This window comes from Clarias gariepinus, chromosome 1 (genome assembly GCF_024256425.1).
Source record: "Clarias gariepinus isolate MV-2021 ecotype Netherlands chromosome 1, CGAR_prim_01v2, whole genome shotgun sequence".
Lineage (NCBI taxonomy): Eukaryota > Metazoa > Chordata > Actinopteri > Siluriformes > Clariidae > Clarias > Clarias gariepinus.
This window is the reverse complement of record NC_071100.1, coordinates 39,265,054-39,289,852: the sequence shown is the minus strand read 5'-3', so window position 1 is coordinate 39,289,852 and position 24,799 is coordinate 39,265,054. Positions and strand designations below refer to the sequence as shown.

At 38.1% G+C, this 24,799-nt stretch overlaps 1 protein-coding gene across 2 annotated transcripts in view; it reads left to right on the top strand.

The window, feature by feature from the left end:
* Positions 1-410: 410 nt before the first annotated feature.
* amph (amphiphysin) overlaps positions 411-24,799 on the top strand; it is a 40,108-nt gene continuing 15,719 nt past the window's right edge. For both annotated transcript variants that reach the window (XM_053500669.1, XM_053500660.1), the window contains exons 1-14: positions 411-509; positions 10,902-10,982; positions 12,089-12,143; positions 12,257-12,351; positions 13,821-13,916; positions 14,069-14,176; positions 14,307-14,392; positions 17,444-17,519; positions 20,199-20,281; positions 21,724-21,862; positions 22,293-22,415; positions 22,534-22,635; positions 22,833-22,856; positions 23,081-23,101. In XM_053500669.1, the coding sequence (XP_053356644.1) occupies positions 441-509; positions 10,902-10,982; positions 12,089-12,143; positions 12,257-12,351; positions 13,821-13,916; positions 14,069-14,176; positions 14,307-14,392; positions 17,444-17,519; positions 20,199-20,281; positions 21,724-21,862; positions 22,293-22,415; positions 22,534-22,635; positions 22,833-22,856; positions 23,081-23,101 (1,158 nt within the window). In that variant the 5' untranslated portion in view covers positions 411-440. The remainder of the gene's footprint in view (positions 510-10,901; positions 10,983-12,088; positions 12,144-12,256; positions 12,352-13,820; positions 13,917-14,068; positions 14,177-14,306; positions 14,393-17,443; positions 17,520-20,198; positions 20,282-21,723; positions 21,863-22,292; positions 22,416-22,533; positions 22,636-22,832; positions 22,857-23,080; positions 23,102-24,799) is intronic.

Sequence of the window (24,799 nt, the reverse complement as noted above, 5' to 3'; positions counted from 1 at the left end):
ACGAGGCTCCGTCCTAAACCACATAATACTGTACTAAATAGTGTGCCAAGACACTATGAGGACAGCGCTGATATGCCCTTCAGTAGAGTAGCACAGACTGCGATTTGGGACGCAGCCAAACTGTCTACAGTGGATGAACGCTGACGTAGGAGAGAGAAGGAGAGAGATGGAGAGAGATGGGCAGATTGGATTTGCAGTTTCAAACTATTAGCTTTTCTGATTGAGACATTAATACCAACATCGGAATTGTTGAATGTAACTGGTGTGAGTGTAGGTGCAGGTGTTCAGGTGGAGTGTGCTGCTGCTGCTGCTGCTGCTGGTGATAGTAGTGCGGGGGTTGGGGTGTGGTGTGTGGCTTTAAGAGCCCCTCCCCCTCCCCCTCCGCTGTCCTCTCCGTGTAGGTGCTGAAACGCTCCCACCGCTTCAGTCCTCGAGCAGCCATGGCAGAGATAAAGACAGGCGTTTTCGCCAAAAACGTCCAGAAGAGGATTAGCCGTGCTCAGGAGAAGGTAAGACGCCGCATTTAATCTGCTTATACATAAACGTATTGTCAGCACATAATAATAAATCTGTTTTTGTGCGCGTGTCTTTTCTACGTCTGAATTGCTGCTCAGAGAGCCTAAAAGGCGGAGCAAATGAAACAGCAGCTTGTTTACCTTAATATCACTTTAGCTGTACATTGCATTTTTTTCTTTTTTCCCCCTTTCTGCTTATAAAAATAACAAATTATTCGCGTAAATCGTCTCCTCACGTCTCCGTACAGTCTCATGCAGTATTTCTGGATTTTGATTTGCAGGGGCATTTCGTTACTCTGACATTATTAAAGCGTTTGCACACTGAACTGTTTTAATCAATTGAAAGATCCGTTTACTGTAAGCGAGCTCGCGCGAGGAAATCCGGCTGACCTCGGTTTTAAGAGCAGCCTCACGCGCACGGGCTGAATCTCAAATGACTGCGCGCTCCCTACAGTCGCGCGCTACAGTACATCCGCTCTGCAACACCTGCTCATACACACTCACACACACACACACACACACACACGTTGTGACTGTGCTACAGCGAGGCATGTTGTAACGTGTCACGACTAGTTAGACGAACCGCAAAATTTGTCGTTCAGTGTTTAACAGAAATGGTTTGTGCGGTGTGTGTGTGTGTGTGTGTGTGTGTGTGTGTTTTCCTGCAAGGTCAGAGAGGGGGAGGAGGGAAGATGAGGGGATCCCTCTCTCCTTATGCGGGGGAGGGCAGTATAAGGCATGCATAAAATTAACCCGTTGTTGCTAAAGGAGAAAGGAGATTTAAATAAAAAAGAAATCCTTATTTTTGAGAAGTATTGGATCCAGCTCGAATTGACATTAACCATGGACATGATGTAACCCAAAGTGTATCCCTGCACATCAAATACATTCATAAAATAGCTTGGAAATGTCCTCCCACCCAGCACAACATACATTCTGCTTCCATTTGACAAAAGCTACAGAATCGTAAACAAGATCATTCCAGATGTTAAGAGGCTGGTTCTTCCAGTCTTTGCACAGGCTGTTCTTTATTGATTTTATAATGGCATTAATGTATAGTGACTAATGTTTTTTTTTTATCAGTTGCACACATTTTTTTTGCATATCTTGTCATCATTTACATGGTACTGTTTAGTATGTTTTTATCACTGGTTGTTAAGGTGTATCACACTCAATTCCAATTTGGAATTCCAATTCCAATTTTATCGCTGTGTGTCAGTCGTGAATCTAGATATCTGATATTAGGGTCAAAGCTACATTACCTGCCACTTTGGTTTTACCTTGTAGCTATGGGACCAACATGGATGGCAAATAATTGCTGCGTATGAAATCATCACACAACATTTTTACTTCATTATACATCTGAGCAGTTTTGGGGTAAGAGCCTTGCTCAAGGGCCCAACAGAGGCAAATTTGCAGGGGTTTGAACCTGGATTAGTAGTTCCAATTAGTAGTTAACCACTCAGATACCCGTTAGCCATTGGCCTATCCCAGTATGTTTTGAACCAAGACGTTTTATTGTACTTTCTTATGTTAATCACACCCTGTACCATAAATGTTCACTTTTTAGTTCAAAATGGTTACTACTAACGAACTCATCGAGGAACATGGAAAATGTTTATGAAACGAGAAAGAATTTTATGCATGTATCTAAACGTACAAATCAATATGAGCTAGCTAACCAAATAGTAACAGGCTATAAGGTGAGTGTGGCTGTGGCAGAGTATGGCATAAATTTACAGTAGAGCTGCAAGATTTGATCAAAATATTTTCTCTTGTTTTTTTATTAAATCAAAATTTAACTCATGCCCTCCCAACTCACATTGGTCCATTTGACAATTCTTCTTTATTATTACTACTGTATATGCATATTTTCCTGGAACCGAAATGCACTGGGTAGCACTGCTACCTTATAGCTTCAAAGTCTAAGGTTTGGGTTACTCTTTGGTCCTGTGTGGAGTTTTGGATTTTCATGTGGGTTTCTTCCAGGTTCTCAGATTTCCTTTCAGCTTCCAAAAATATGCCAGTAGGTTGATTGGCTGTGATAATTGGCCCTAAGTCTGAATGAACATGTCATCCTATCCTGGGTGTATTCCCTTCTCAGGCCTAGTGTTTCCAGACTAGCGACTCAGTCTCACACAAAAAAGCTTGCATACAAGTCATTTGTAGCTCATTCAATACGAAGAATATCAGACTACTGGCATAAGTACTGTGTACACAATTTTCAATAGCAGAAGGACTGTATGAGACATTCTGTCTTAATATATTTTTCTAAAGCCAATTTATAAATGATAGCAATACAGTTTAAGATTGATATGTATTAAATAATTTTACTTCTTTAAAAAAAACAAAACAAAAAAAAAACAACAACATATTGAGCAATGGTTACTCACTGTGCTGAGGAAACTGTTTCTCTTATTGGCAAAAACCTATTGTGCTTGCAAGTAGGCAATGCTTAATATGGTATTAAAAAAAGAGGGACAAACCTTTTTATTGCATATCAAACTTATTAAACTAGTGCTAGATGTTAACTTGTTAAAATATGTTATGGCAGATTATCTCAGAGAATGTAAGTGAAAATACATTGCTTTGCATTTTATTTCTGTACATGCAAGGCTCTGGATCCACCCTGAAAAGGATCACTTTTAAAAAAGATTATTAAATATTAAAAGATTAGTGGTTAGCTGTGCAAAAAAATACTAACTAAATTATTGCTACTGTGACGCAGAGTCGACGTGAACGTGATCCATATGCAACTTTATTGAAAGCAAACACGTAAACAAACAAATCAGGGTCAAACCGGGGCAATAAGAACAGTGTAGACAAACCAGAATCAGAATCAAAGTCCAGGCAAGAGGGTCGTGGCAGGCGGCGGTCCAATAGTGCAAATCCAATAAACAGAAGCGTGGGTCAAAAGGCAGGCGGCAGGCAGTACAAAAACAATCCAGTTGGCAACAAGAGATGAAAGCAGGGATAAACGCTCAGAAATGTCAGCAGCAGCAAAACAAGACTTCGCGAGGTGGTGAGCGTGAGCATGCAATTTAAAGTCTGTGGGTAATTGTTGACACCTGGGCTGGTGATCAGCCCCAGGATTGTGGGTAATGGAGTCCTAAAGAGACTAGTACTCCGGCAATGGCTCCCTCTGCTGGTGATCGGAGGGAGTCGCAGAGAGTGGATTCGTGACAGAGCCCCCCCCCTGCGAGCGGCTCCTGACGCGAGGAGGCAAACGACGCCGAGGCCTCCCACGAGGTCTCGGGGCAGGCCGGTTCGGATGGGAGTGATGGAATTCATTTACCAGACTGGGGTCAAGGATGTCCTCTGCATTCACCCATGAGCGTTCCTCCGGTCCATACCCCTCCCAGTCGACCAGATACTGAAGACCTCGGGCCCGGCGACGTGAATCCAGGATTTCGTGGACCCGGTAGGCCTCCTCGCCGTCAATGATGAGTGGAGGGGTACTCTGATCACTAACCACCCCCTGGTCCTCCCCTCCTCTCGGTCCACCAGCGGGCTTGAGCAGAGAGACGGATGACTCAGTGGACGGAGTACGGAGCGCTTGCAGCGTCTTCACTAGTTCCTCGGTGAGGGTACTGAGGCGGTTGAGTTGTTGCTGGTGGGCCGCCAGCACAGACGCTTGGGCAAACAGTTCCGTGGTGAGCTGATACATAGTTGCTGGATCAGTTGACGGCGAAGTCTTCTGTGACGCAGAGTTGACGTGAATGGGATCCACATGCAACTTTATTGAAAGCAAACACGTAAACAAATCAGGGTCAAACCGGGGCAATAAGAACAGTGTAGACAAACCAGAATCAGAATCAAAGTCCAGGCAAGAGGGTCGTGGCAGGCGGCGGTCCAATAGTGCAAATCAATAAACAGAAGCGTGGGTCAAAAGGCAGGCGGCAGGCAGACAGAGTACAAAAACAATCCAGTTGGCAACAAGAGATGAAAGCAGGGATAAACGCTCAGAAATGTCAGCAGCAGCAAAACAAGACTTCGCGAGGTGGTGAGCGTGAGCATGCAATTTAAAGTCTGTGGGTAATTGTTGACACCTGGGCTGGTGATCAGCCCCAGGCACAGGGTTGTGGGTAATGGAGTCCTAAAGAGACTAGTACTCCGGCGATGGCTCCCTCTGGTGGTGATCGGAGGAAGTCGCAGAGAGTGGATTCGTGACAGCTACACAATTAATCACATTAAAATAAAAATTGCAAAAAGAACCTATGCAATTATTTAATCGCTGTTTATATTATTACGTATTATGTTATTTACTATATTACTGATAATATATATATATATATATATATAGCTGGGAATTTATGTATTTATGGGAATATTAATGTCAATAATTTAAATATTTGTTTAAATTATAAAAAACGTTTTTAAAATAATTTTGAGTTAATTAATAAATGTTGACAAGCATCTTCTTAATGAGATCATTTGCCAAGTTCTTTGGTGTTAGCCTTTATGAATATGTTTAAATACAAAATGGTATGTTTAATAGTTAAATATCACAGTTTAAAATGTAAAAGTTTTATTTATTTATTTATTTATTTATTTATTTATTTATTTATTATCAAATCATGCAGCTCTATGGCCATTCAGCCACACTCACTTTATAGCCTATTGGAGAGCAGAATAATATCCACAATAAAATGCCTTGGTGCAGTTATACTAAGTATAACCACTCCTGAAACACAGCTTTACCAATCAAATTCCTGGACTGGAATTAACTGTATCATTAAGCATTATCACACGAGAGGGAGTGCCCAAGGCATCACAGCTGTGCTGATATTCAGCACAACAGCATGGCCTTGGACGTGATCCAGTTCCACAAACATTTATTATCAACATATTACGATTTTTTTATTTAACTATTTATTTTGCTGTTTCAACAAATAAAGCACCTGGCAGAACTAGTGACAAATGGTTAGCGACCGACAGGTAGTGTAATTTACCAGGGGTGAAAGTAGTTTATCGGAACTACAGTATGTAGCCAAAAGTAAGGAGAGTAAGACAGGAGGTGGTGGACAGTCCTGTAAATCTTATAAGTTTCTCTTTATATTTTCACTTTTTCAGCTTTAGAATATCAGTCACGTTAACATCCAGGTTTTGGGGTTAAGTCTCAAATAGTGTTAAATGGAAAGCTAGTGCAGTAGCGTGCACGATCACTTAAACACCCCAAGTGGTGCCCTTGATTAGGGGTTACAGGGATTGTGTAGCAATAAGTTAGAATTAGTTATTAACTAGACAAAGTGTTGTTTCAGATGTGTATTTTTGCTAAAAGTGCTTCCATCACTAGTTATGAATAAGTGTTTTGGCAGGCAGTTGCTCTCCACTCTTTCCAGTACCGTGGAGTGATCGCCAGTTAGTGTAATGAACGATTCAGAATACCAATTGTAGATTGTGACGGGGATTGATACATATAGTTAACCATCTCAGTGCTGTTACTGTCCATTATCAACACTTGAGAGGAAAGCCTCTCATCCCATCTGATTACTCTGTACTAACTGTTGTATAATTGCAATTACATAACAGCACAATGCAGTCTGGGAAAAAATGGTTTATTTGATTTGAGCATGCATAGTGCTAATTACGCTATTGGCCTTACCATTTGGTTAAAAGTCACATGACAAAACAAGACAAATAACAGGTTAAGTCTATCCTGTTTGTAGAAGAAAAGACAAAGGCTGGCTATCACACTTACTGTAAAACGCTTCACTCTGTCTTTCAAGTCTATATTGCAGATTATGTTTCATAATTCAAGCAAGAAATTCAGCTTAATATATCCTAGTCATCTTTTAAAGGTCACATATAACAGGCTGATTTATATTTTGTTGTTGCCAGAAATCCCCTAATGTTGTTGCTGAGTTTTTCTTTCAGTTGTAGCTTATAAATCTCAGCACACTTGCAGTGGAAGTTAATTTGAAATACAATCTTTGAAGCCTACAGGCAACCTGGGCTTCACCATCCATGAAGCGTTACTGTAAGAGGATTGCTCTTCTTTTTATATCCAGTGAGACAGGAAGTGAAAATCTCAATGTGGGTGTCCTGTGCTGTAGAAAAGCACAGCTCATACAGCTTGATTTGTTGGACAAATGGTCCGATGACTTTTATAGGACATAATATAACATTACCAAGTGAAATGCAGGTATTAGACCACCTTCAACATTTTCTGGGTTCCCATGGTAGCTATAAAACAACTACATGCAGGCAAACACATTGACGTGTAGGCGTACAGTTCACCCTGGTGGAATATGAGATGCACAGTCAGTACAGATAATATGATAAGTGGTGAAAGCTCTTTCTCGTTCCTATTCAACCCCAACTGGTTACAGATTATCAAGGTAAACACTCATTATTTATCAGATGTTAGATGATTACTGTGCACAAGCATTTTAACTGGCATGGAATAATGTAAAACGCTATTGCATAGCAAATTAGATCTTTGGAATACACATTATCTAAATGCTGGAAATATCTCTCTATTTATAGTTGAGATTTCTGAAAGCAGGCTAAGCCATTGCACACTGTTAGGACCGTTGGCGTATGCAGGCCTCTGGCTGAACACAACAATATGTGCAGTATAATTAACACTTCATTACATGACTGGCTGTAATTTCTGTGATAAGAGCAAATAATGGCCTTTTTTTTAATTCTCCCAGTAAATTGATCAGATGCTAATACTGCACATTTAGAACAAACACTATTAAAAGAATCGAAGTTGCAGAAGAAGTAGGACTCTGCAGTTGTTATGGTTTGCTCTTGGGGCTCAAGTGCTCTTAATATTTTATAGGCTGGCTGTGCCTGCATGGTGTCTGCAGCCAGTTGGGAGTAAGGTTAGTGCATCTGTGCCAAGAGAAAAGCCGCAGTGCATTGCTTCACTTTCCTTCCTGGTGGAATTCGAGACATTTTTATATGCATCATTTTGCTTTTTGTTTTAAGGATTTGTTTCTAATTTCTTTGGATGGAAGAGGAATAGCAATGTCTTGTTAACAAGACAATTCAACTGTTGCACAGTGGGCTGGATACAGGTCCAGCAAGTATTTCAGGGGACTGAACTGAGTATTTCAATAACCACTGAAGCAAAGCCAAGAAATGTATGAAAACAAGAAAACAATCTAATACAGTTATTAAAGCTTTTAAAGAGTCAAACCAGTTCAGCTTTTGTAGCAGATCCTCAGTTGCAGTCTGCACTCTCACGTGCATCTATGTAAATTATTTAACTCAAGGCAGATCATTGGAGCAGACTGAAACTGTAAGTGGATCGTTTTGCCAGACATTTATAGATTTGTCATTTACTTCATCCTCTCTTGAGCTGACAAGGCTTGCATAAAGTTAACGAAAACAGAATGTTTAATGATTCGACAGAGTGTGAAAAAATCTTGAGTCACCCCTTTTTTCTTCATATTTTTTCTTCATATTTTGGTGTTCTATCTGGTTGAGGTCAGGACTCGGTCAAGTTTTTCCACACCAAACTCACTTATCCATGTCTTTATGGGCCTTATTTTGTGCACTGGTGTCAATCCCCAAAAGTTGGGAGCATGCAATTGTTCAAAATGGACCAAATGGACTTCTTGGTGTGCTGAAGCATTAAGAGTAGCTTTCACTGGAAGTAAGGGGCTGAGCCCAACTCCTGAAAAACAACCCCACACCAGTTCCAACATGACTGTGCAAGGTCTATAAAGACATGGATGAACGAGTTTCAGTGAAGACCGTGACTGGCCTGCACAGAGTCCTGACCTCAACTCGATAGAACACCTTTGGGATGAATTAGAGCGGAGACTGCGAGCCAGGCCTTCTCGTCCAAGTATATATAGCACGGACTCCGTAGGTTTGTCTGAATCCTTATTTATTTTAGGATCAAATCTATAAGAGAGTCTTGTTCAATACTTCAATGGAAGAGATGGTCATTATTGCAAATTTGCTTGCACTTAAATAGGGACTAAATAGGGATAAGGCAAATGCTTAAATATTAAATGTCCATGATAACATTGTGAACATTTGCATTACTTTACAATTTAAAAACGTTCTTCACATTTTACAGTGTGGTCTCAGATTTTTCGACCATGTTGTATTTCCACATTTAAGAAAGTGTGATGTTTTCATAAAACATTTTTGTTCAAATAATCATCTTGGGATTTAATTTTAATCTGCCCTGATAATTACTAATCTGTTTGTCAGTAGGCTTCATCAGCAGACAGACATACCTGATAGCATGGTTCAGGGAAGCACATACACACAACATGGGCTATCATGATTATGTTGGAGATCTAGCTGTAGTAATCCTGTGTGTGTGTGTGAATATGGGTGCATGTGTGTATGTATGGGTTTTCCCTGGTGGCCCACTGTGTAGCTCTGTGTCACGACATCGTTCTTCAAACAGATTCCCTTCTGTACACAGCTGGGAGAAGACTCATGCATAATGATGCATGTTAATGTTGTGCTGGGCATTTAGTAAGGATGATAGAAATGATAATCCCTCAATGTGACAGCAGAACATCAATCTGAGAGTTATTTTCTCTGGTTATGCGGCTTGCGTTTATTTAAGCAGACGCTTTGGGACTGTAAGAACGCCAGTGTGAGAGTGGTATAAAGAGGTGAGAGTTTTCACACTGGTGCTGTGTGAGGCTCATAGATGTGCCTTAAATGTTTAAAATACAGAGAATTAGATTGTATAGAAAGATATACTGAACACAAGGCTTTTATATGCATATTAAGCAGGTACTGTCTATTTTTAATGAATAGCTTGTGAGCAGTGGAGCCTTGGATACCATTGTGATCTGAAGCCTACCCTGAAAATGGTAGCAGTTGTCTTGCTCCTGGCATGTCATCAGTCTTCGTCTGGAATTCTTTCCTTTTGTTAATTCAGTGAGAGTTTTATTGATTCGGATAGCATGAAGAGGTTACCATAGAGCTGCTATGGTAAATTTAGTGTGCTTTATTTGTGCACATTCTCTTTCGGCTCATGCGTTTTGCATCTTGCTGTTTGACTTCTGCTGAACATTAAAGAACCATATTTAAGTGAAAGACAACAGTTTGAAAAAGAGATACCATCATGATGACAAAATGCCATCTAAAGATGATACTGTGTGTTCAGGGACTACAGGCTACAGCAACCAGATTTTACCTGGAGCTATTTTGAGTATGCATAAAAGCTTCTCAGTCTAGCACTGCAAAAATCAGTACAATGTAAGGCAATAATTTTCAACTCCAGTCCTGGAGGGCTAGTGTCCAGCACAGTTTGTACTGTAGTTCACCAACAGCTAAACAAACACATGCACTGAACCTGGTAATTAACAGATTAGTGGAATCATCTGTGTTTAAGCAGAGGAATCACCAAATTGTATTGGAGCCAAAGATTCCTGGTGTCTCTGTTTAAGGGAGGTAATTTTTATAATTATCCTGAATATAGACTTCATAACCATAATAATACTCTGAGGCAGTGGTGGCTTAGGCAGAAATGGGTTGCTGATCTGAGCGTCAGGGGTTGAATGCCCTCCACTGCGCCACTGGACGGACGTTAGCCCTAGGCCATGCCACTGCATGGTTCCAAGCCTGCTTAAAAAATGGGAGGGTTGCGACAGGAAGAGCATCTAGAGTAAAACCTGTGCCAGATCGTGGAAATCAAATTATCTGATGTGGTGACCATTTGGATAAGAGGGACAAAACCCGAGAAAAAATTAATACTTTTAACTGCATCAAGGCTGATGGGCATTTTAAACATTCTTTCCAACTGTACATGGGATGTGAAATGTTATGGTACTAAAAACTGGGTCAGGGATGCAGTTGATCAGGAGCTTATTCCTGGGTGGCAGTACAGCCTGGCTGGGTTGTCAGTCTGTTGCAGGGAACCGTTCACACCCTCATTTAGACCAGAGGCAAATAAGCATAGCCATGTTTCAGGAGGAAACTGAAAAACCCTGAGGAAACCCACAAAGGCACAGAACGTTAAAAAACTCAGCACATATCACATAGCCCGGATACTAAACTACACATAAATAAATGCACTTTATAAAAAAAAAGATTTTTTAATCATAATGTAGTTTCATGCAGTTCATTTAAACATGTAAGACATTTTAAGTGCTGAAGATAGACTCTGCTTTTTTTTTCTTCACATGGCATTTTATCTGTTCTATACACATTTTCAAGCCACTGTCAGTCGGGGTACTGTACATTATTAATAATAATAATCCAAAGTATACGTATATATTAACGTATATACGTTAATTTTTTTTATGCTGATAACGTCACCTGCCCATACACCAGGTTTATTAGAGATAACAGACATGGCGGCCTTTCGTTTAAAAGTTCATTGTACTGTTTGATCTACATAATATAAAATTGTGTTCTGTACAGTGGTTATTGTTGTGTTTCTCTTCCTTTTTATAGGTCTTGCAGAAGTTGGGGAAGGCTGATGAGACAAAAGATGAGGAGTTTGATCAGTGTGTTCAGAACTTCAAGAGACAAGAGGTGAGATTTCAGAATCGAATAATAATCCGCATTATGATTGCATAAAATAATCAGGGTGCTTGTGAATCATTTATTTTTTATGTTTGAGTTGCTGTACTCATCTTACGTCCCCCGAAAGTATTTTTCCGCAAATATCCTCAATGTACAGACATGCCAACTTTAGAGTTTTATTATACTGTATGTATAGAAGATGATACTGGATAGTCACAGACATTAACAATTATAGTTTTCCACTAAAAGTATGTATACATTCTCACTTAATCATTGTCTATACCGCTTTACCCTGTATACAGGGTCACATGGGGGTGAAGCCTATATTAGGAGACAGTACACCCTGGACAGGGTGGCAATCTATCACAGGGCACACGCACGTTTACATGAGGCAGGAATCGAACCCTCGATCATGGAGGTGCAAGGCGACAGTACTAATCAGTACGCCACAATGCCACTTACTGTACATACATTTTGTGGGGGTGACTTATACTAGAATTTAACAGGGACATGTGCTTTACTGGTAAAACATGCCAATGGTGAGGAAAAGCTACAGTCTAATCCTGCCTTTCCACCTGTCCTTACTAATCCCGATTAGACTGTTTTATATATCAGCCAGCTAGACCTCCTCTCCTCTCCTCTCCTCTCCTCTACGTGACTGTCTGTCTGTACTGCAAACCCTTTCACTGCCTCCTCCTGTATAAAATCCAGATGGAAATGAAATAGCGAGGCTGCTGAATTAGTGTCTGCCGCTCACATTGTTGCAAAAGGATTTCACCTCCAGCAATAAAACGGGCCCTACATACCAGCCAGTACAAGGCTAAATATTAATCCTGGTGAAATACGGTATGGCATAGTAAAGCACCAACCAGCCATACCCCATTATTCAACCTTGTTTGTATTTGTAGATAAAATTCTTGCCTTGTTTTGTGCCACTCATTAATGTTATTAAATCTGCAGATGTGGTTTACACAAGTGTTTACTGGTTAAAAAGTGACAGATATGATCTATGGCATGCTCTGCGATTATGGCTCACAGCGTTTAGGCCAATTATGGTCAGATACTGCTTTGTGCTTTTTTTATGCTCAGAGCCTTGTTTTGTTTTGTCTCTCCAGTCTGAGGGTGCAAGGCTACAGAGGGAGATGAAGGCGTACATAGCAGCTGTGAAAGGTGACTCATCCTAATACACACTCGCACACACACACAACAGCCTTCTGTAAATGATGCTGCTAAAATGATGAATAGGGGTGCTTAGCTTAGATTGCTCTTTGGTAAAACTGCAGGAATGCAGCAGGCCTCTATGAGCCTGACAGAATCTCTTCACGAAGTGTACGAGCCTGAGTGGCACGGGAAGGACGATGTGATGTCTATCGGAAAGGTGAGTGTCATTTTAGCTGTTTCAATTCATCGATAAGAAAATATGCATTGTACACTGGCTTTAAATCAGCACCAATTCAGTCAGCTATAGCTTAGATAGTGCCTGTTTACAGCAAGGATGACTAAAGGAACCCTTCATTTTGGGTCAGTCTGAGACTGGTTATATTGCACTGTCTTCATTAACCATAGTTTTATTGTCATCTGTTCTAAAGAAACGAACGTCCACTCACCGAAACGTACCTGATACCGTAGTGTAGTACAAACACATGCAAATTATTTAAAGCAATTAAACCCGTTGTTCACAGCAGTGGGTCCAGTACAACCCCACAGAGGGATTTTAATAGCATGGATTATAGCCTACAATTTCAATCAGCTGTCATAAGTGTCTAAACAGAGACAACATGTAATGTAATGTAATATAACACAAACGTTTCTTGCTTGCTTACCTACTCTAAAATCAGCATTAAAAGATGTTCAGGTGACAGCTTAATGCTTGTAGTTTAAATACATTACAAGCTCCGTCCCGAAAGGTAACTGCAAGGATAAGGCCCTGGAAAAACAAACTCAATCAATGCCATCGATCCTTTTTTTATAAACTTAACAAAATGTTGGCAGTGAATCAATGTCAATGAAATGTCCCTTTTGAGTACTGAATCTCAGATGATGACTAAGCACATTTCACTGATTGTTCCATTTACCCAAATGTCCTCGAATTTCAGAGCAATGTCGATGAATTTCAGAGCAATGTTGATGTTGCATCCCAAGACGATGTTTTTTATGAACATATATGAAGAGTGTTACTGCAACCTGAAATAAATCCATTCTGGCAGCAAACGATGCAAAAAGTATTACAAACTGTTAGAGAATATTTTCTGCATGTTTTATTTAAGTCATATATTTGTTAAAAGGCACAAATGCCAAATTATTGTCAAAATATGTCAATTTTTGTTTTGATCATATAATCGTCATTTTTGTATTATTTTGCAGAATGCAATCCTCCTTCCATGGTTTTGTCAAAATTGATAAATCAGCTTCTGTGGCCATGTTAAATATGTAATATAGTAACAATATGATGTTTTAAATAATGGGTTTTAATAAAATCCTTTAGGTATTTTAAAAACAATATAAAATGTTCTTTGGTGGTTGATAACAGGGGCTTATTAAAAAAAGAACAACTGAAGTCTGAATCTGAACTCAAATCGCAGTCAACAGACTAAAAAAGTATTTTTTTTCTCTACTTAAACATTATACCAAAGTCAGTTGAATGTTTTTACATTATGCATGACATATGGAACTGTAGTTAGATGAGAATGCATCATGTTTTGCTATGACATGCATTTATTATATTTTAGCATTTACACAGTTTCTTATATATATGTACAGTATATGTACTGTATGTCAGAGATTTGCCAGTTATATTTTTTTCTCTTTGAACTGGATAATTACAACACTTTGTATATTTTTTTCTAGAATTGTGATGAATTATGGGAAGACTTCCATGAAAAGCTGGTTGACTCCACAATCTTAGCACTGGACACATATTTGGCCCAGTTCCCTGATCTCAAGGTACAATTCTACAATTTTAACTTCTCTGTCAGTTTAACCATATGTGCATGTTACAGTCTGCGGTGGGTTTAAAAGTAGCTTATCCCTGGTACTTATCAAAGGGCAACTTTATTATAAAGCAAACGTATAATAATTATTTTGTCCCTCTTTAGGTGCGTGTAGCGAAGCGGAGCAGAAAGTTAATCGACTATGACAGTGCAAGGCACCATTTCGAGACCCTGCAGACTTCCGCTGTTAAGAGTGAAAGAAAGGTTGCTAAGGTACAGAAGGACATGCTTTATACTCTATAGATTTTATAGATTTTGTGTAGCATGTGCTGTACTGTACTGTACTGGTCCCCGCGGATATGCTAAAGATTAACTTGATTTCCTGTTCTCTGTTTTCATAAAGGCAGAAGAAGACTTGAAAAAGGCACAGAAGGTGTTTGATGATCTGAATGTGGATCTGCAGGATGAGCTGCCCAATCTGTGGGATAGGTGAGTCATCTTTCATGAGAGCACTGAAACTGTGCTACATTGAAAAGGAAATCTCTTTTGTTTTGTAAAAATGTTATGTTTCTGATCTAAACTTGACTTTTTATGGTATATCTAGTATATCTAATGATATTTTAATAATAATAATAATAATAATAATAATAATAATAATAATAACAACAACAACAACAACAACAACAACAACAATAATAACTTATTTGGTATTACCATGTTCCAGGTACAGCATAAAATATTATGAGAATAATGGTACTTTACAACGCTGGTGTCCTAGATAAAAATAATGTTCCTGGGCTTATGAACTGGATCTCTGGGAAACATGAAAAAATGAATAAACAATACACCAAGAGAGAGCAAACACTGTGTCTCACTGTGTCATGATCAGTGGTGGATTTAAATATGGGTGACATGGACAGCATCTTCTTGGTGGTGGTTCCATCGCTTGTTTGTACGTCACATTGTTTCATGTCATCGTGCGGATCATCATGGGACCTCATGGAACCCCCAATTCTAGTTTGTGAGAAAGGCAGGTTTCTGACTGGGAGGATCTTTCACTTAATATGAGATAGGAAGGAAGCAGGGGAAAAAAGTGCACATCTAACTGTTTAAAGCAATGCAATTAGTAAAATCAGTCACACGAAAATGCTACAGAATAAACCTTAAATCACTCATAATGTTGTGAAAGTATACTGTATTTTATAGGCATATTTATTTTTTCTGTGTTGTGTGAAATCGTTTACAATATAAGCAGTTTTCAGACCCCCGAGGTACATTTGGGGTGGATAATGATCCTTGATGCTACAGTAGTTAATTTAAAAACTAAATAAGGTCAAAGTTATTAAGTCCCAAAAGAGGCAAGAAAAGTACAATTGGGTAAAATATAAAGGTATGCAGCGCTATTATGTATTTAATAAAAAAGACTAGTATAAAACCTATGTTTGTTAGGGAAAAAGACAGAGTAGTTTATTAATCCCAAAGGAAAATTGTATGTTACATATACAAGTAAGCAACAAGCAGGAATTGCAGAGAAGATAATTAATCTTGCTATTTAAGCAGGAATTTAATCCTTTCTCATTATATTTTTTGTGAACAATACAATGTAATTCATGTAGCAGAGTGATAGAACTGTGCATTGAAAGCATTCTGCAGATAAAGAGAGAGATAAAAGAAAGTGAAAAAGAAAAGGGAGACACACATGAAATACACAGAAGAGACCACTGCCAACAATTTATTCCCTTATTTTCTTTTAAATTATTTGTCAATTCCAAAAATGTAAATTACACAACAGAAGCTTTTATTCAGTGCATCTGGGGTGATTCCCATACTGGTTAAGACAGGAAGCACTGCACAGTTTTAGAGTTTGATACTCAGTGACACCCAAGGTTATTCCCATTTTGGGCAAACCGGGAAGGGCTAATACTCTGACAGCTCCTATCAATACTATTGAATTCTTTTGACGATGACGTTTCCCTGTAGCCCAGTGTGTCCATTTGTGCAGCTCTGTAGCATGGTAGCTGATCATATTTCTGTCACTATCATCATCATCATCATCATCATCATCACAACAACAGGACACAGGTATGTTCCTGAGATTTTCTAAAGGATGCTGAGGCTCGTCTTTAATTAACTAAAGCAGGAGAACGACCGTTTCTCTTTAAATCATAAGCTGAATTTGCTGACTTTAGGCATTATACTTCTCTCTTTTAACAGGGCTTATAAATTTTATGTCATCTTTTGGATAGATCTGTTTAGAAATAAAAAGAAGCAAAACATGTAAGAAATGATGGGATTGCAGTACATTGTGTTGCTGGACATTTTGTAGGTCTGTGTTGAAGGCTTTAGTCTTGATTGAAATGATTTATTAGGGACTGCAGTATTCATGTGCTCAGACTCTGATAATGATATTCTGCAGGTTAAATGACTTTATATAATTCGGCTGCGAAAGTGTTTTTTAATGATTATGGTAATTATGTTTCCGAGGTATACATGATTTTTTTTGCAGAGCATATGGAAGTATTTGCAAGTTAAACAATCTTCTCTAGACAGAGAGCTTGGTCTTACATCTTATGTAATAGACCACTTTTTATAGGAAAAAAACTCAGTAATGAATTATGTCAAAATGTCTAATTATGAATTATTATTTTTACCAGCAAAAGTAAATGTGTCAGTTTCTGGCACAAAGTGTAGCTGAGATGAAAAAAAAAATTTTTTTGGCAAATGTTCATCACACCTAATGTTGACTTTGTTTAGTTTAGTGCTGTTCACTGCTGTTTGTAATAATTTTTTCCAAACATTTTTGCTGTATAGAATTTCTTTCCTTTGCCTAAGGCTTTTGTACAGTGCTTTACACCGATCAACAATAACACCACACATTAACACATTATCAGTTATATACTAGTAAACTAGTGACAGGCTCATGGGCACCCAAGGCTCATTCATGCCCAGGGGAGCCAAAGACCATCCAGTCCCAGAGCCACCCGGGAACACAAAACCTGGTTTGGCTTTAATGTTAATGTTTTTATGGCTAATTGGTGTTTATCCTATGTGACAAGCTTATGAATGTTATGGGCTGACATATATTAATATATCATAAAAAAATTATACTAATAATGCTCAAGAGAGTGTAGCATTAAGAGAGACGACTTGTTTGGTGTTTACGAGAGGAATAGCAATGTGCTTACATAATTTTTTCACTTGTCCCCTGAGCTCTGCTCAGTCAGTCATTATCTAGTAAAAATATCCAGGTATAAAACAAAAAAGTGTAAGAATTATTGCTCACCGAGCTTTCTTTTAAATTTATACAGTATATGTATGTATATGTGATAATGATGATGGGTCAGTATATAAGGGGAATGGATTTGCCTCTGTGAGCAACACACAGCTAATCAGACTTGAGGTTTTTTTTTGTACGTTTGAACATCCAGCCTCTTCATGCTGTGCTATGAGTCATAGATGTTGGCATTTTCATGGCTGAATGGGACCATGAAGCACGAGTCCTCTGTGTATTCTCATGAAGTCCTCTTCCTGTCTTTGCAGCCGAGTGGGCTTTTATGTGAACACCTTCAAGAGTGTCAGCAGCCTGGAAGCCAAATTTCACAGGGAAATCTCAATTGTAAGTCACACGTTTTTAAATTGAAATTACAGAACACAAAGTGAAAGATGCTGGTGTATTGTGATCATCGCAATGCTCATTTCTTCATAATGAGCAGACTCTTCTTTGCACTGTTGCATGGCATGACTCATAGTAAGAGTTATGCTAATGAAGATAGCAGTAGGACATTTCTAGACTCTTTGGAACAGAAGTCTTTAGACTAACTGCCAACACTTTCTGCTAATGGTTATTAATGTTCCTAACATTTCTCATCCAGGTATTCTGTTTTAGCCAGTCCTTCTGTTTTGCCCTTCAATAATATGACTATTCAAACTGATTGGTTGAAGTCATCACAAAAAGAATGAATTAAGTGATGACGTTAAAGCATGCGGAAAATGGGTAATCTATTCATTAAAAGAAAAGTAACACATGTCTGGCAATCATTGCTTTCATGCACTAAAAAACATGCATTTCTCCTTGGAGCCAAAGACTATTATTGCCCTTTCAATCTCATCTTCCTCCCAGCTGGATTTGCAGAGCTGCAGTTGATTATTATCCATAAAATTTCAGGGTTCTGGCATGTGCATTTTCTAAATTGCAGGGTAGACTTTGATTTTTTCACCAGAGACAGTTATGGCCTATTTAACTCTTTAACAATGCTGCCTTTCTGCTCTATATTTATCTGGGAGAAATGGTCCCCCCTGAATTCTCTTTTTCAACACATGTTTGTAGCCTAAAAAAAAACAGTGATATATGACCAAATTTTTTAATGGTTCAGGTAAGGGTGGCTTACTCAATCTGCTCAGGACGGTTTGTTATCATCATGGAAAACAACAAGAACAAGTGTTATGCATAATCTACCCATAAATGTAGATTTATATTTAGACCCCTGTGTTTGTAAGATATTCATTGGGTAAATCGCATGTAATTTGGCAGCATCTACACTACATATATTATCACTAGAGGTTGTGATGAAGCATCTGATGAGTGTGTGGTGTATTTTTAGCTGTAATGCAGTGCTCTGGATAAATAGTGCCATAGCCAACAGGGAACCAGACTGAACCTCCTCCCATCCCTTAACAGACACCTCTGTATCTGTCACGCTGAATTAATCATTTGGTTTTCTTTACCAAACCTCTATTCTTTCTTCTCTGTATTTCAGAACGCTATCAGTGTTGCGAAATGAATTACAAAGAGAAAATTATTATTTCCTGTTTATTGGGACATATTTTTTAAATAATTAAAAAAAAATTATTGTATCACATTTAAAAAAGCCAGCATTACTATTTCTACTAATAGGTCTTTTTAGATCTGGTTGCAGTAGTGAAACAAATATTGGATTTTTTGAAGAAGAGTGTTTTTACCACCCAGTCTTAAAGAGGAGCAAAACAACACAAAACATTTTTCTTCTACCTGTGGAACCTTTTACATGAGGAACATTATAATGCACCTATTATTCAAAATTTACATTTTTATAGTTTTGATATAAATATGTCTTCATTGTGCAAAAAAAAAAAAAAACCCTTCCTGATAGTTGTGAGGACATAATACCAACATACATTCATAGTCAAATGTTGACCAATAACTTGTTGACTTTTTGTCATATTCTTGTTTATACCCATGCTGTATTTGGCCATACTTTCATTTATTGATAGTTTTCAGCCTACAATAGATATCGCTGTGAAACACAATCAAGCTTTTACAGTAGTTGATCTGGAAGACACAGGAAGAACTTAATAAGGATGTAATAATGATGGCACTGATCAGTTGACTGCATAACCAATACCTCATAGGGTCTTCATTGATGTGCATAGTACTAGCATGTCTCAGACTGGAAAGACTGGATGGCATTCACTTTCTCATCAGACTTATTTTAAACATGCCCACAAAAAGTGTGGTAGCTCCACATCAAGGGAGACAATACTATACACAGTCTTTACTATGTTCTTCACTCTACAGTACAGTATGAAGAGACTAGAGCTTATAAGCTTATTAAAATGAATTTTAATTAAATTAAAGTCAATTTAGTTTGCAGACCAGCTTTAATGTGTAGCCTGTACTTCACTGAGTCATTTTGGGTGCTGCTCCATTTTAAGGTTGTTTTGCTCAGCAGTGACAGACATCCTCGATGCTGCCTTCTGCAGGACAACTGCTGTGTTACACCAACCATCTGCTTTTCCATCTGTCTCAATTCCTCCCTGCATGCAAATGAAAGATGAAATGTACTGATGCTCAAGTTTTTGGCCTGTTAAAAAAATACTCATAAAGCCTTTATAATATTTAATATACAATGTATGGTAAGTTAGCACTTTGCATGAAACAAGTAGCATTTATTATTGATAATCAGTAAAACAGTACCTACGAATTGATTATTACTAAAAGGAATATAGTTGATTATTAGGAAAAGGAGTACAGACTAAAGCAAGCACATTTTGTGGCTGAAGTATAATAATATAATCATCGAATCACATAATTACTGACTGACGAATTGGAACGTATTGTTATAAAAGCCAGGTGGAAATGTCTATTAAAATAAGACTTTATATATTGCACTAATGTTTTAGGTGCAGTTTATATTTCACATCTCCACTATACACTATATGGTATACACTATTCTGTGCACTTTATCAAGAAGCTGAACATTTGAAATACTTACATTTTAACTGTTTTTTCCATATTATTTCTTCTTTCCTATACTAGTTCTGTCACAAGCTTTATGAGGTAATGAACAAGCTTGCAGAGCAACATTCAGATAAAATGTTCACCATCCAAGGAGCACCCAGGTGAGTCTTTATAATTTATTTGTCATTTAAATTCTGATTGCTGAGGTACACACATTTCACCACTTTTTACGGAGTTTAAGAATGACACAAATTTTTATTTTCACCAAGTCTGTTGCTTCAGTGTTTTTAGATCTTTTTGTCAGATGTTACTATGGTAATACTGAAGTAAAAGTACCATCAGTCATGTGTCATGCCAACAGTGAAGCATCCTGAGACCACTCATGTGTGGGGTTGTTTCTCAGCTAAGGAAGTGGGGTCACTGTGAATTTTGCCTAAGAACACAGCCATGAATAAAGAAATGTACAAAAACATCCTCTGAGAGGAACTTCTCCCAACCATCCAAGGAGAATGGTAATGAACCAATGGTACCCTTTTCAGCATGATGACCTTGCCATAAGGCAAAAGTGATAACTAAGTGGTTTGGGGAACAGAACATTGAAATTTTGGGTCTATGGCCAGGAAACACCCCAGAGGTGGGTGGTCAAACAGAAACCCACGAATTCTTCAAGCATTGATTAAACAAGAATGGGCTGCCATCAGTCAGGATTTGGCTCAGGTGTCGATTGACAGCATGCCAGGGTGACTAGCAGAGGTCTTGAAAAAGAAGGGTCAACACTGCAAATGTCTACTCGTTGTATAAACTTAATGTATTTGGCAACAAAAGCCTTGGGTAAGGTGTCCCCAGAGTACTGCAGACATCTTTTTGATGTTATACCCGGTGGGATCCAGCGGTTTTCGGAAAATAGAGGATTTTATACTAAATACTGATTGTTGTATACCATTTTCATTAAATATGAATTATTATCTTGATTGTTATTATTTTTACATTTTGAGAATGTCATTAATACATTAGAATTTCACCCATTTGGGTACCACTGTATTAACTTACCTATTAATGGTTTGGAAACAAATTTGTAATATTCATGTGCTTTGGTTCTATTTGTCCTCCTCTTATAGCTGTCAGAGAAGGTATGTGATGTACCATAGAGAGTAATTTAGGATCAACACCCTGGGGCTGTGGTACTATACAACATAGTAGTGCTGCAGAAGCAAAACACCTCAGCAATACACTTTAAGCTGCAAATGGAAACACGTAGTGTGTGGCTTAGTTTTGGGTAGACTTTTTGGAGACGCTATTTTTGGATAGTTCAATGTAAATACTCTACAGACTGTGCAACCTATAGACTGTTTCAATTTGTAATTTTAGGAACATCAACTAGCCAATCAGCTAAACAATATCACAACACTGGCAATTAGTTGATGTGCATGTTCAGGACTCTAGATGGTTTGTTGAGTGTCTACACTTGATTATTCAAATAAAAGTAGAGCAGTATCTTTGGTTGCAATAGCAAACAGATTTTGAGTTGTATTCAGGAAGGTGAGCATTTTGTATAATATGTATGTGTACAGTATATTACATCCAAATATAATTTAATTTTCAGTGATTCAGGCCCACTGCGCTTGGCTAGGACCCCAACACCTCCCGAGGATGAGAGTCCAGAAGTCAGCCCTGCTGCCAGCCCCAACCACACACTGAGACCTACTTCACCTGGCCCTCCTCGACCCAAATCCCCCTCACAGGTCAGCCCTGGAATCTAACCCAAATTCCATCAGAATAGTGTTAAATGTTGCAATGACTAGTTGAAGTTTTGCATAAAATTAGTGAAACTTTATTAGTCAGTTTTGAGTGAACAAGATAAAAATTATATTTTTATCGTTAAAAAAAAAACATTTAAGCACATAATTTCTCCCAAAACTTCTCCACGTCTTTAAGAGACTGATACTGTAGAATCGGCCTCTTTGTTGCTTTTTTAGTGTAAACTTTCAAAACAAAAGCATCTTTGCTGATCCATATTTGTTTTTTTTTCTGTTTTGCATGTAACAGAGTGAAGATGTAAGTGAGCCTGTAGCTTAGAGTAGTTTATTGTCATTTTGACATGCATATACAGTATTAGTTTTGACATGGGATGATGGTCTAAATAATTATATGCGCACAACATGTCATTATCAGCTCAAGATGGGACCACCAAAGCCTCCTCCTCCCAAAGTCACTCCAAGCAAGGAGATTGCCCAAGAGCAAATCATCAACCTGTTCGATGGAGGCTTTCCTGAGATTAGTGTCACCTCACCACAGGTTAGGACACATATAAAAAAATTATCTTTGATTTTATAAGCATGGGTTGAAGATATGTATCTGTAGTTGCTGGCCTCACACGATACTGAAGATAACTACGAAATGCGTCTTATTTTAGGCAAATGAGAAAACCACAGAATCTCTCCTGGACTTGGACTTTGACCCATTCAAGCCAGACAGCAATACATCTGTTGGTCAAGCCCAACCACCTGCATCTCAGGTTCATTTCTGTTTCTTAACCCACTCTCAATCAATGGGACTTACATTCCTGATCAGAAAAATAACAACATGCCTCTTTGGTATGCCTTGCCATTATATAGGAATACATAGCACATAATTATTAATGTATATAACAAGTGTATAGCAGTATGCAACAATTAAAGTCTAATGCAGGCTGTCTGTTTTGTACTTTCCTAGGCACTATCGTGGGATCTTTGGACGGTGAGAGCTTTTGGTTTGTCCTTGTTTGGTTGCTTATTTGTTGCATAATCTGTGAATTGCCTGCTATAATGTTACTATCTATCTATCTGTCTGTCTGTCTGTCTGTCTGTCTGTCTGTCTGTCTGTCTGTCTGTCTTTATACTTTTTCAATACACTCCGCACTTTCAATTATTGCTTAATAACTAAATAAACATGTTTAATATGAATTTTTCTCTGTTTTCCAGACAAATACTGATGCCCAGCCTGTAAGTAAAAATGAGCTTATTGTCGAAATATTGCCTAAATGTTTTAGCATTTTTCCAGTTAGTTTAAAATTGGAACATTCTAATAAATTAATATATACATTGCCTGGCCAAAAAAAAGTCACACACTCTTATATTTTATTGGACCTTATGGACCTTAAGCTTATGGACCTGTGTTTGCTTTGAATATGGCTGTGGTATTATTTTAATAAGCTTATGCTATATCATAACATTTATTTCAGTCCAGAGTAACTTTAATTTCGCTCCAAGATCTTGTATTCATTATGGAAGAGTTGGCCCAAAGTCTTCTCTAGCACATTCCAAAGATTCTGAATGAGGTTAAGGTCTGGACTCTGGTTAAGGTCTGTACTGGCCAATGAATCCTACCATTGTCATTGCCATCAGGGAGAAAAAAAATCCATAGATGTGATAACATGGTCATTCAGTATACTCAGGTCATCTGCTGACATAGTTTTTCGGGCACATAACGTTGCTGAACCTAGACCTGACCAACTGAAGCAACCCATATCATAACACTGCCTCCACAGGCTTGTGTGGTAAGCACTAGGCATGATGGATGCATCGCCTGTTCTTCTTATCCTGATGCCTCTATCTTTCCGCACTCTGGAAAAGGAAAATTTTGTTCTCATTAATATATATGTATCATCAGACCTTTTCCAATGCTCCATGGTCCATTTTTTATGCTCCTTAGCAAATTTAAACTTTTTTATTTTTATTTTTTATAAGTGATAAGTAATTTTCTTAAGGCTACACAATTGTTTAGTCTTAATTCCTTGAGTTCTCTTGTGTGTGAAGAAATGTTTTTACTTTTACCTGAGAGTTTGACTGTTGTTGTTTTAAAAAAAAAAAAAAAAAAATAAATTTAAATGCATCTGACCACATTTCTTCCTCTGATGATGGTTCACGACTATCTTGAACCATCATCAGAGGACTATCTAGGTTTTAATAATAGGCTTTATAGTTCTTAAGCCAATTTTACCTAACCCTAATCCTAACCCAGCAATCTCCTTGTTTTTTTTTATAGAATATTTCTTCTGACCTGGATGTTTAAGAAATGAGAAGTTCCACACCACATCAGTTATTGTACAGTTAAATAACTTGTCACCTTACCTATTAATCACTGCAGTAGAAGGATCTTACCTATTAGCTTAGTTGAATCCAGGTGTTTTTTTTGGCCGAGCAGTGTAAAAATTTATAGATAATATATATGGTGGAACCTCGGATTGCGAGTGTTTATTTTTTATAACTGGTCACTGGTATAATCATCATCTGTGCTGTGTAAGAAGAGAAGAGGGAGAGGGTGGCACACACACACACACACACACACACACACACACACACACACACACGCATACGCACCCAGAGACACACATACACACACATACACAGCGTTGTGCGCACGTACACATATACACACCACAAACACCAATAGAATTTGTCGGGATTCATTTTTACTGTTTTCAAAGGTAATGTGCAGATTAATTTGTTTCATTTTTACCTTATATTTTGTATTCAATATTTTATGTATTTATTTTTTGGGGTTGTGGAACAAATAATCTGAGTTTCCATGATTTCTTATGAGGAAATTATTTGATTTATGAGTGTTTTAATATACAAGCCCGCTTCCGGAATGAATTATGCTCGCAATCCAAGGTTCCACTGTATAAGTATTTTTTTTTC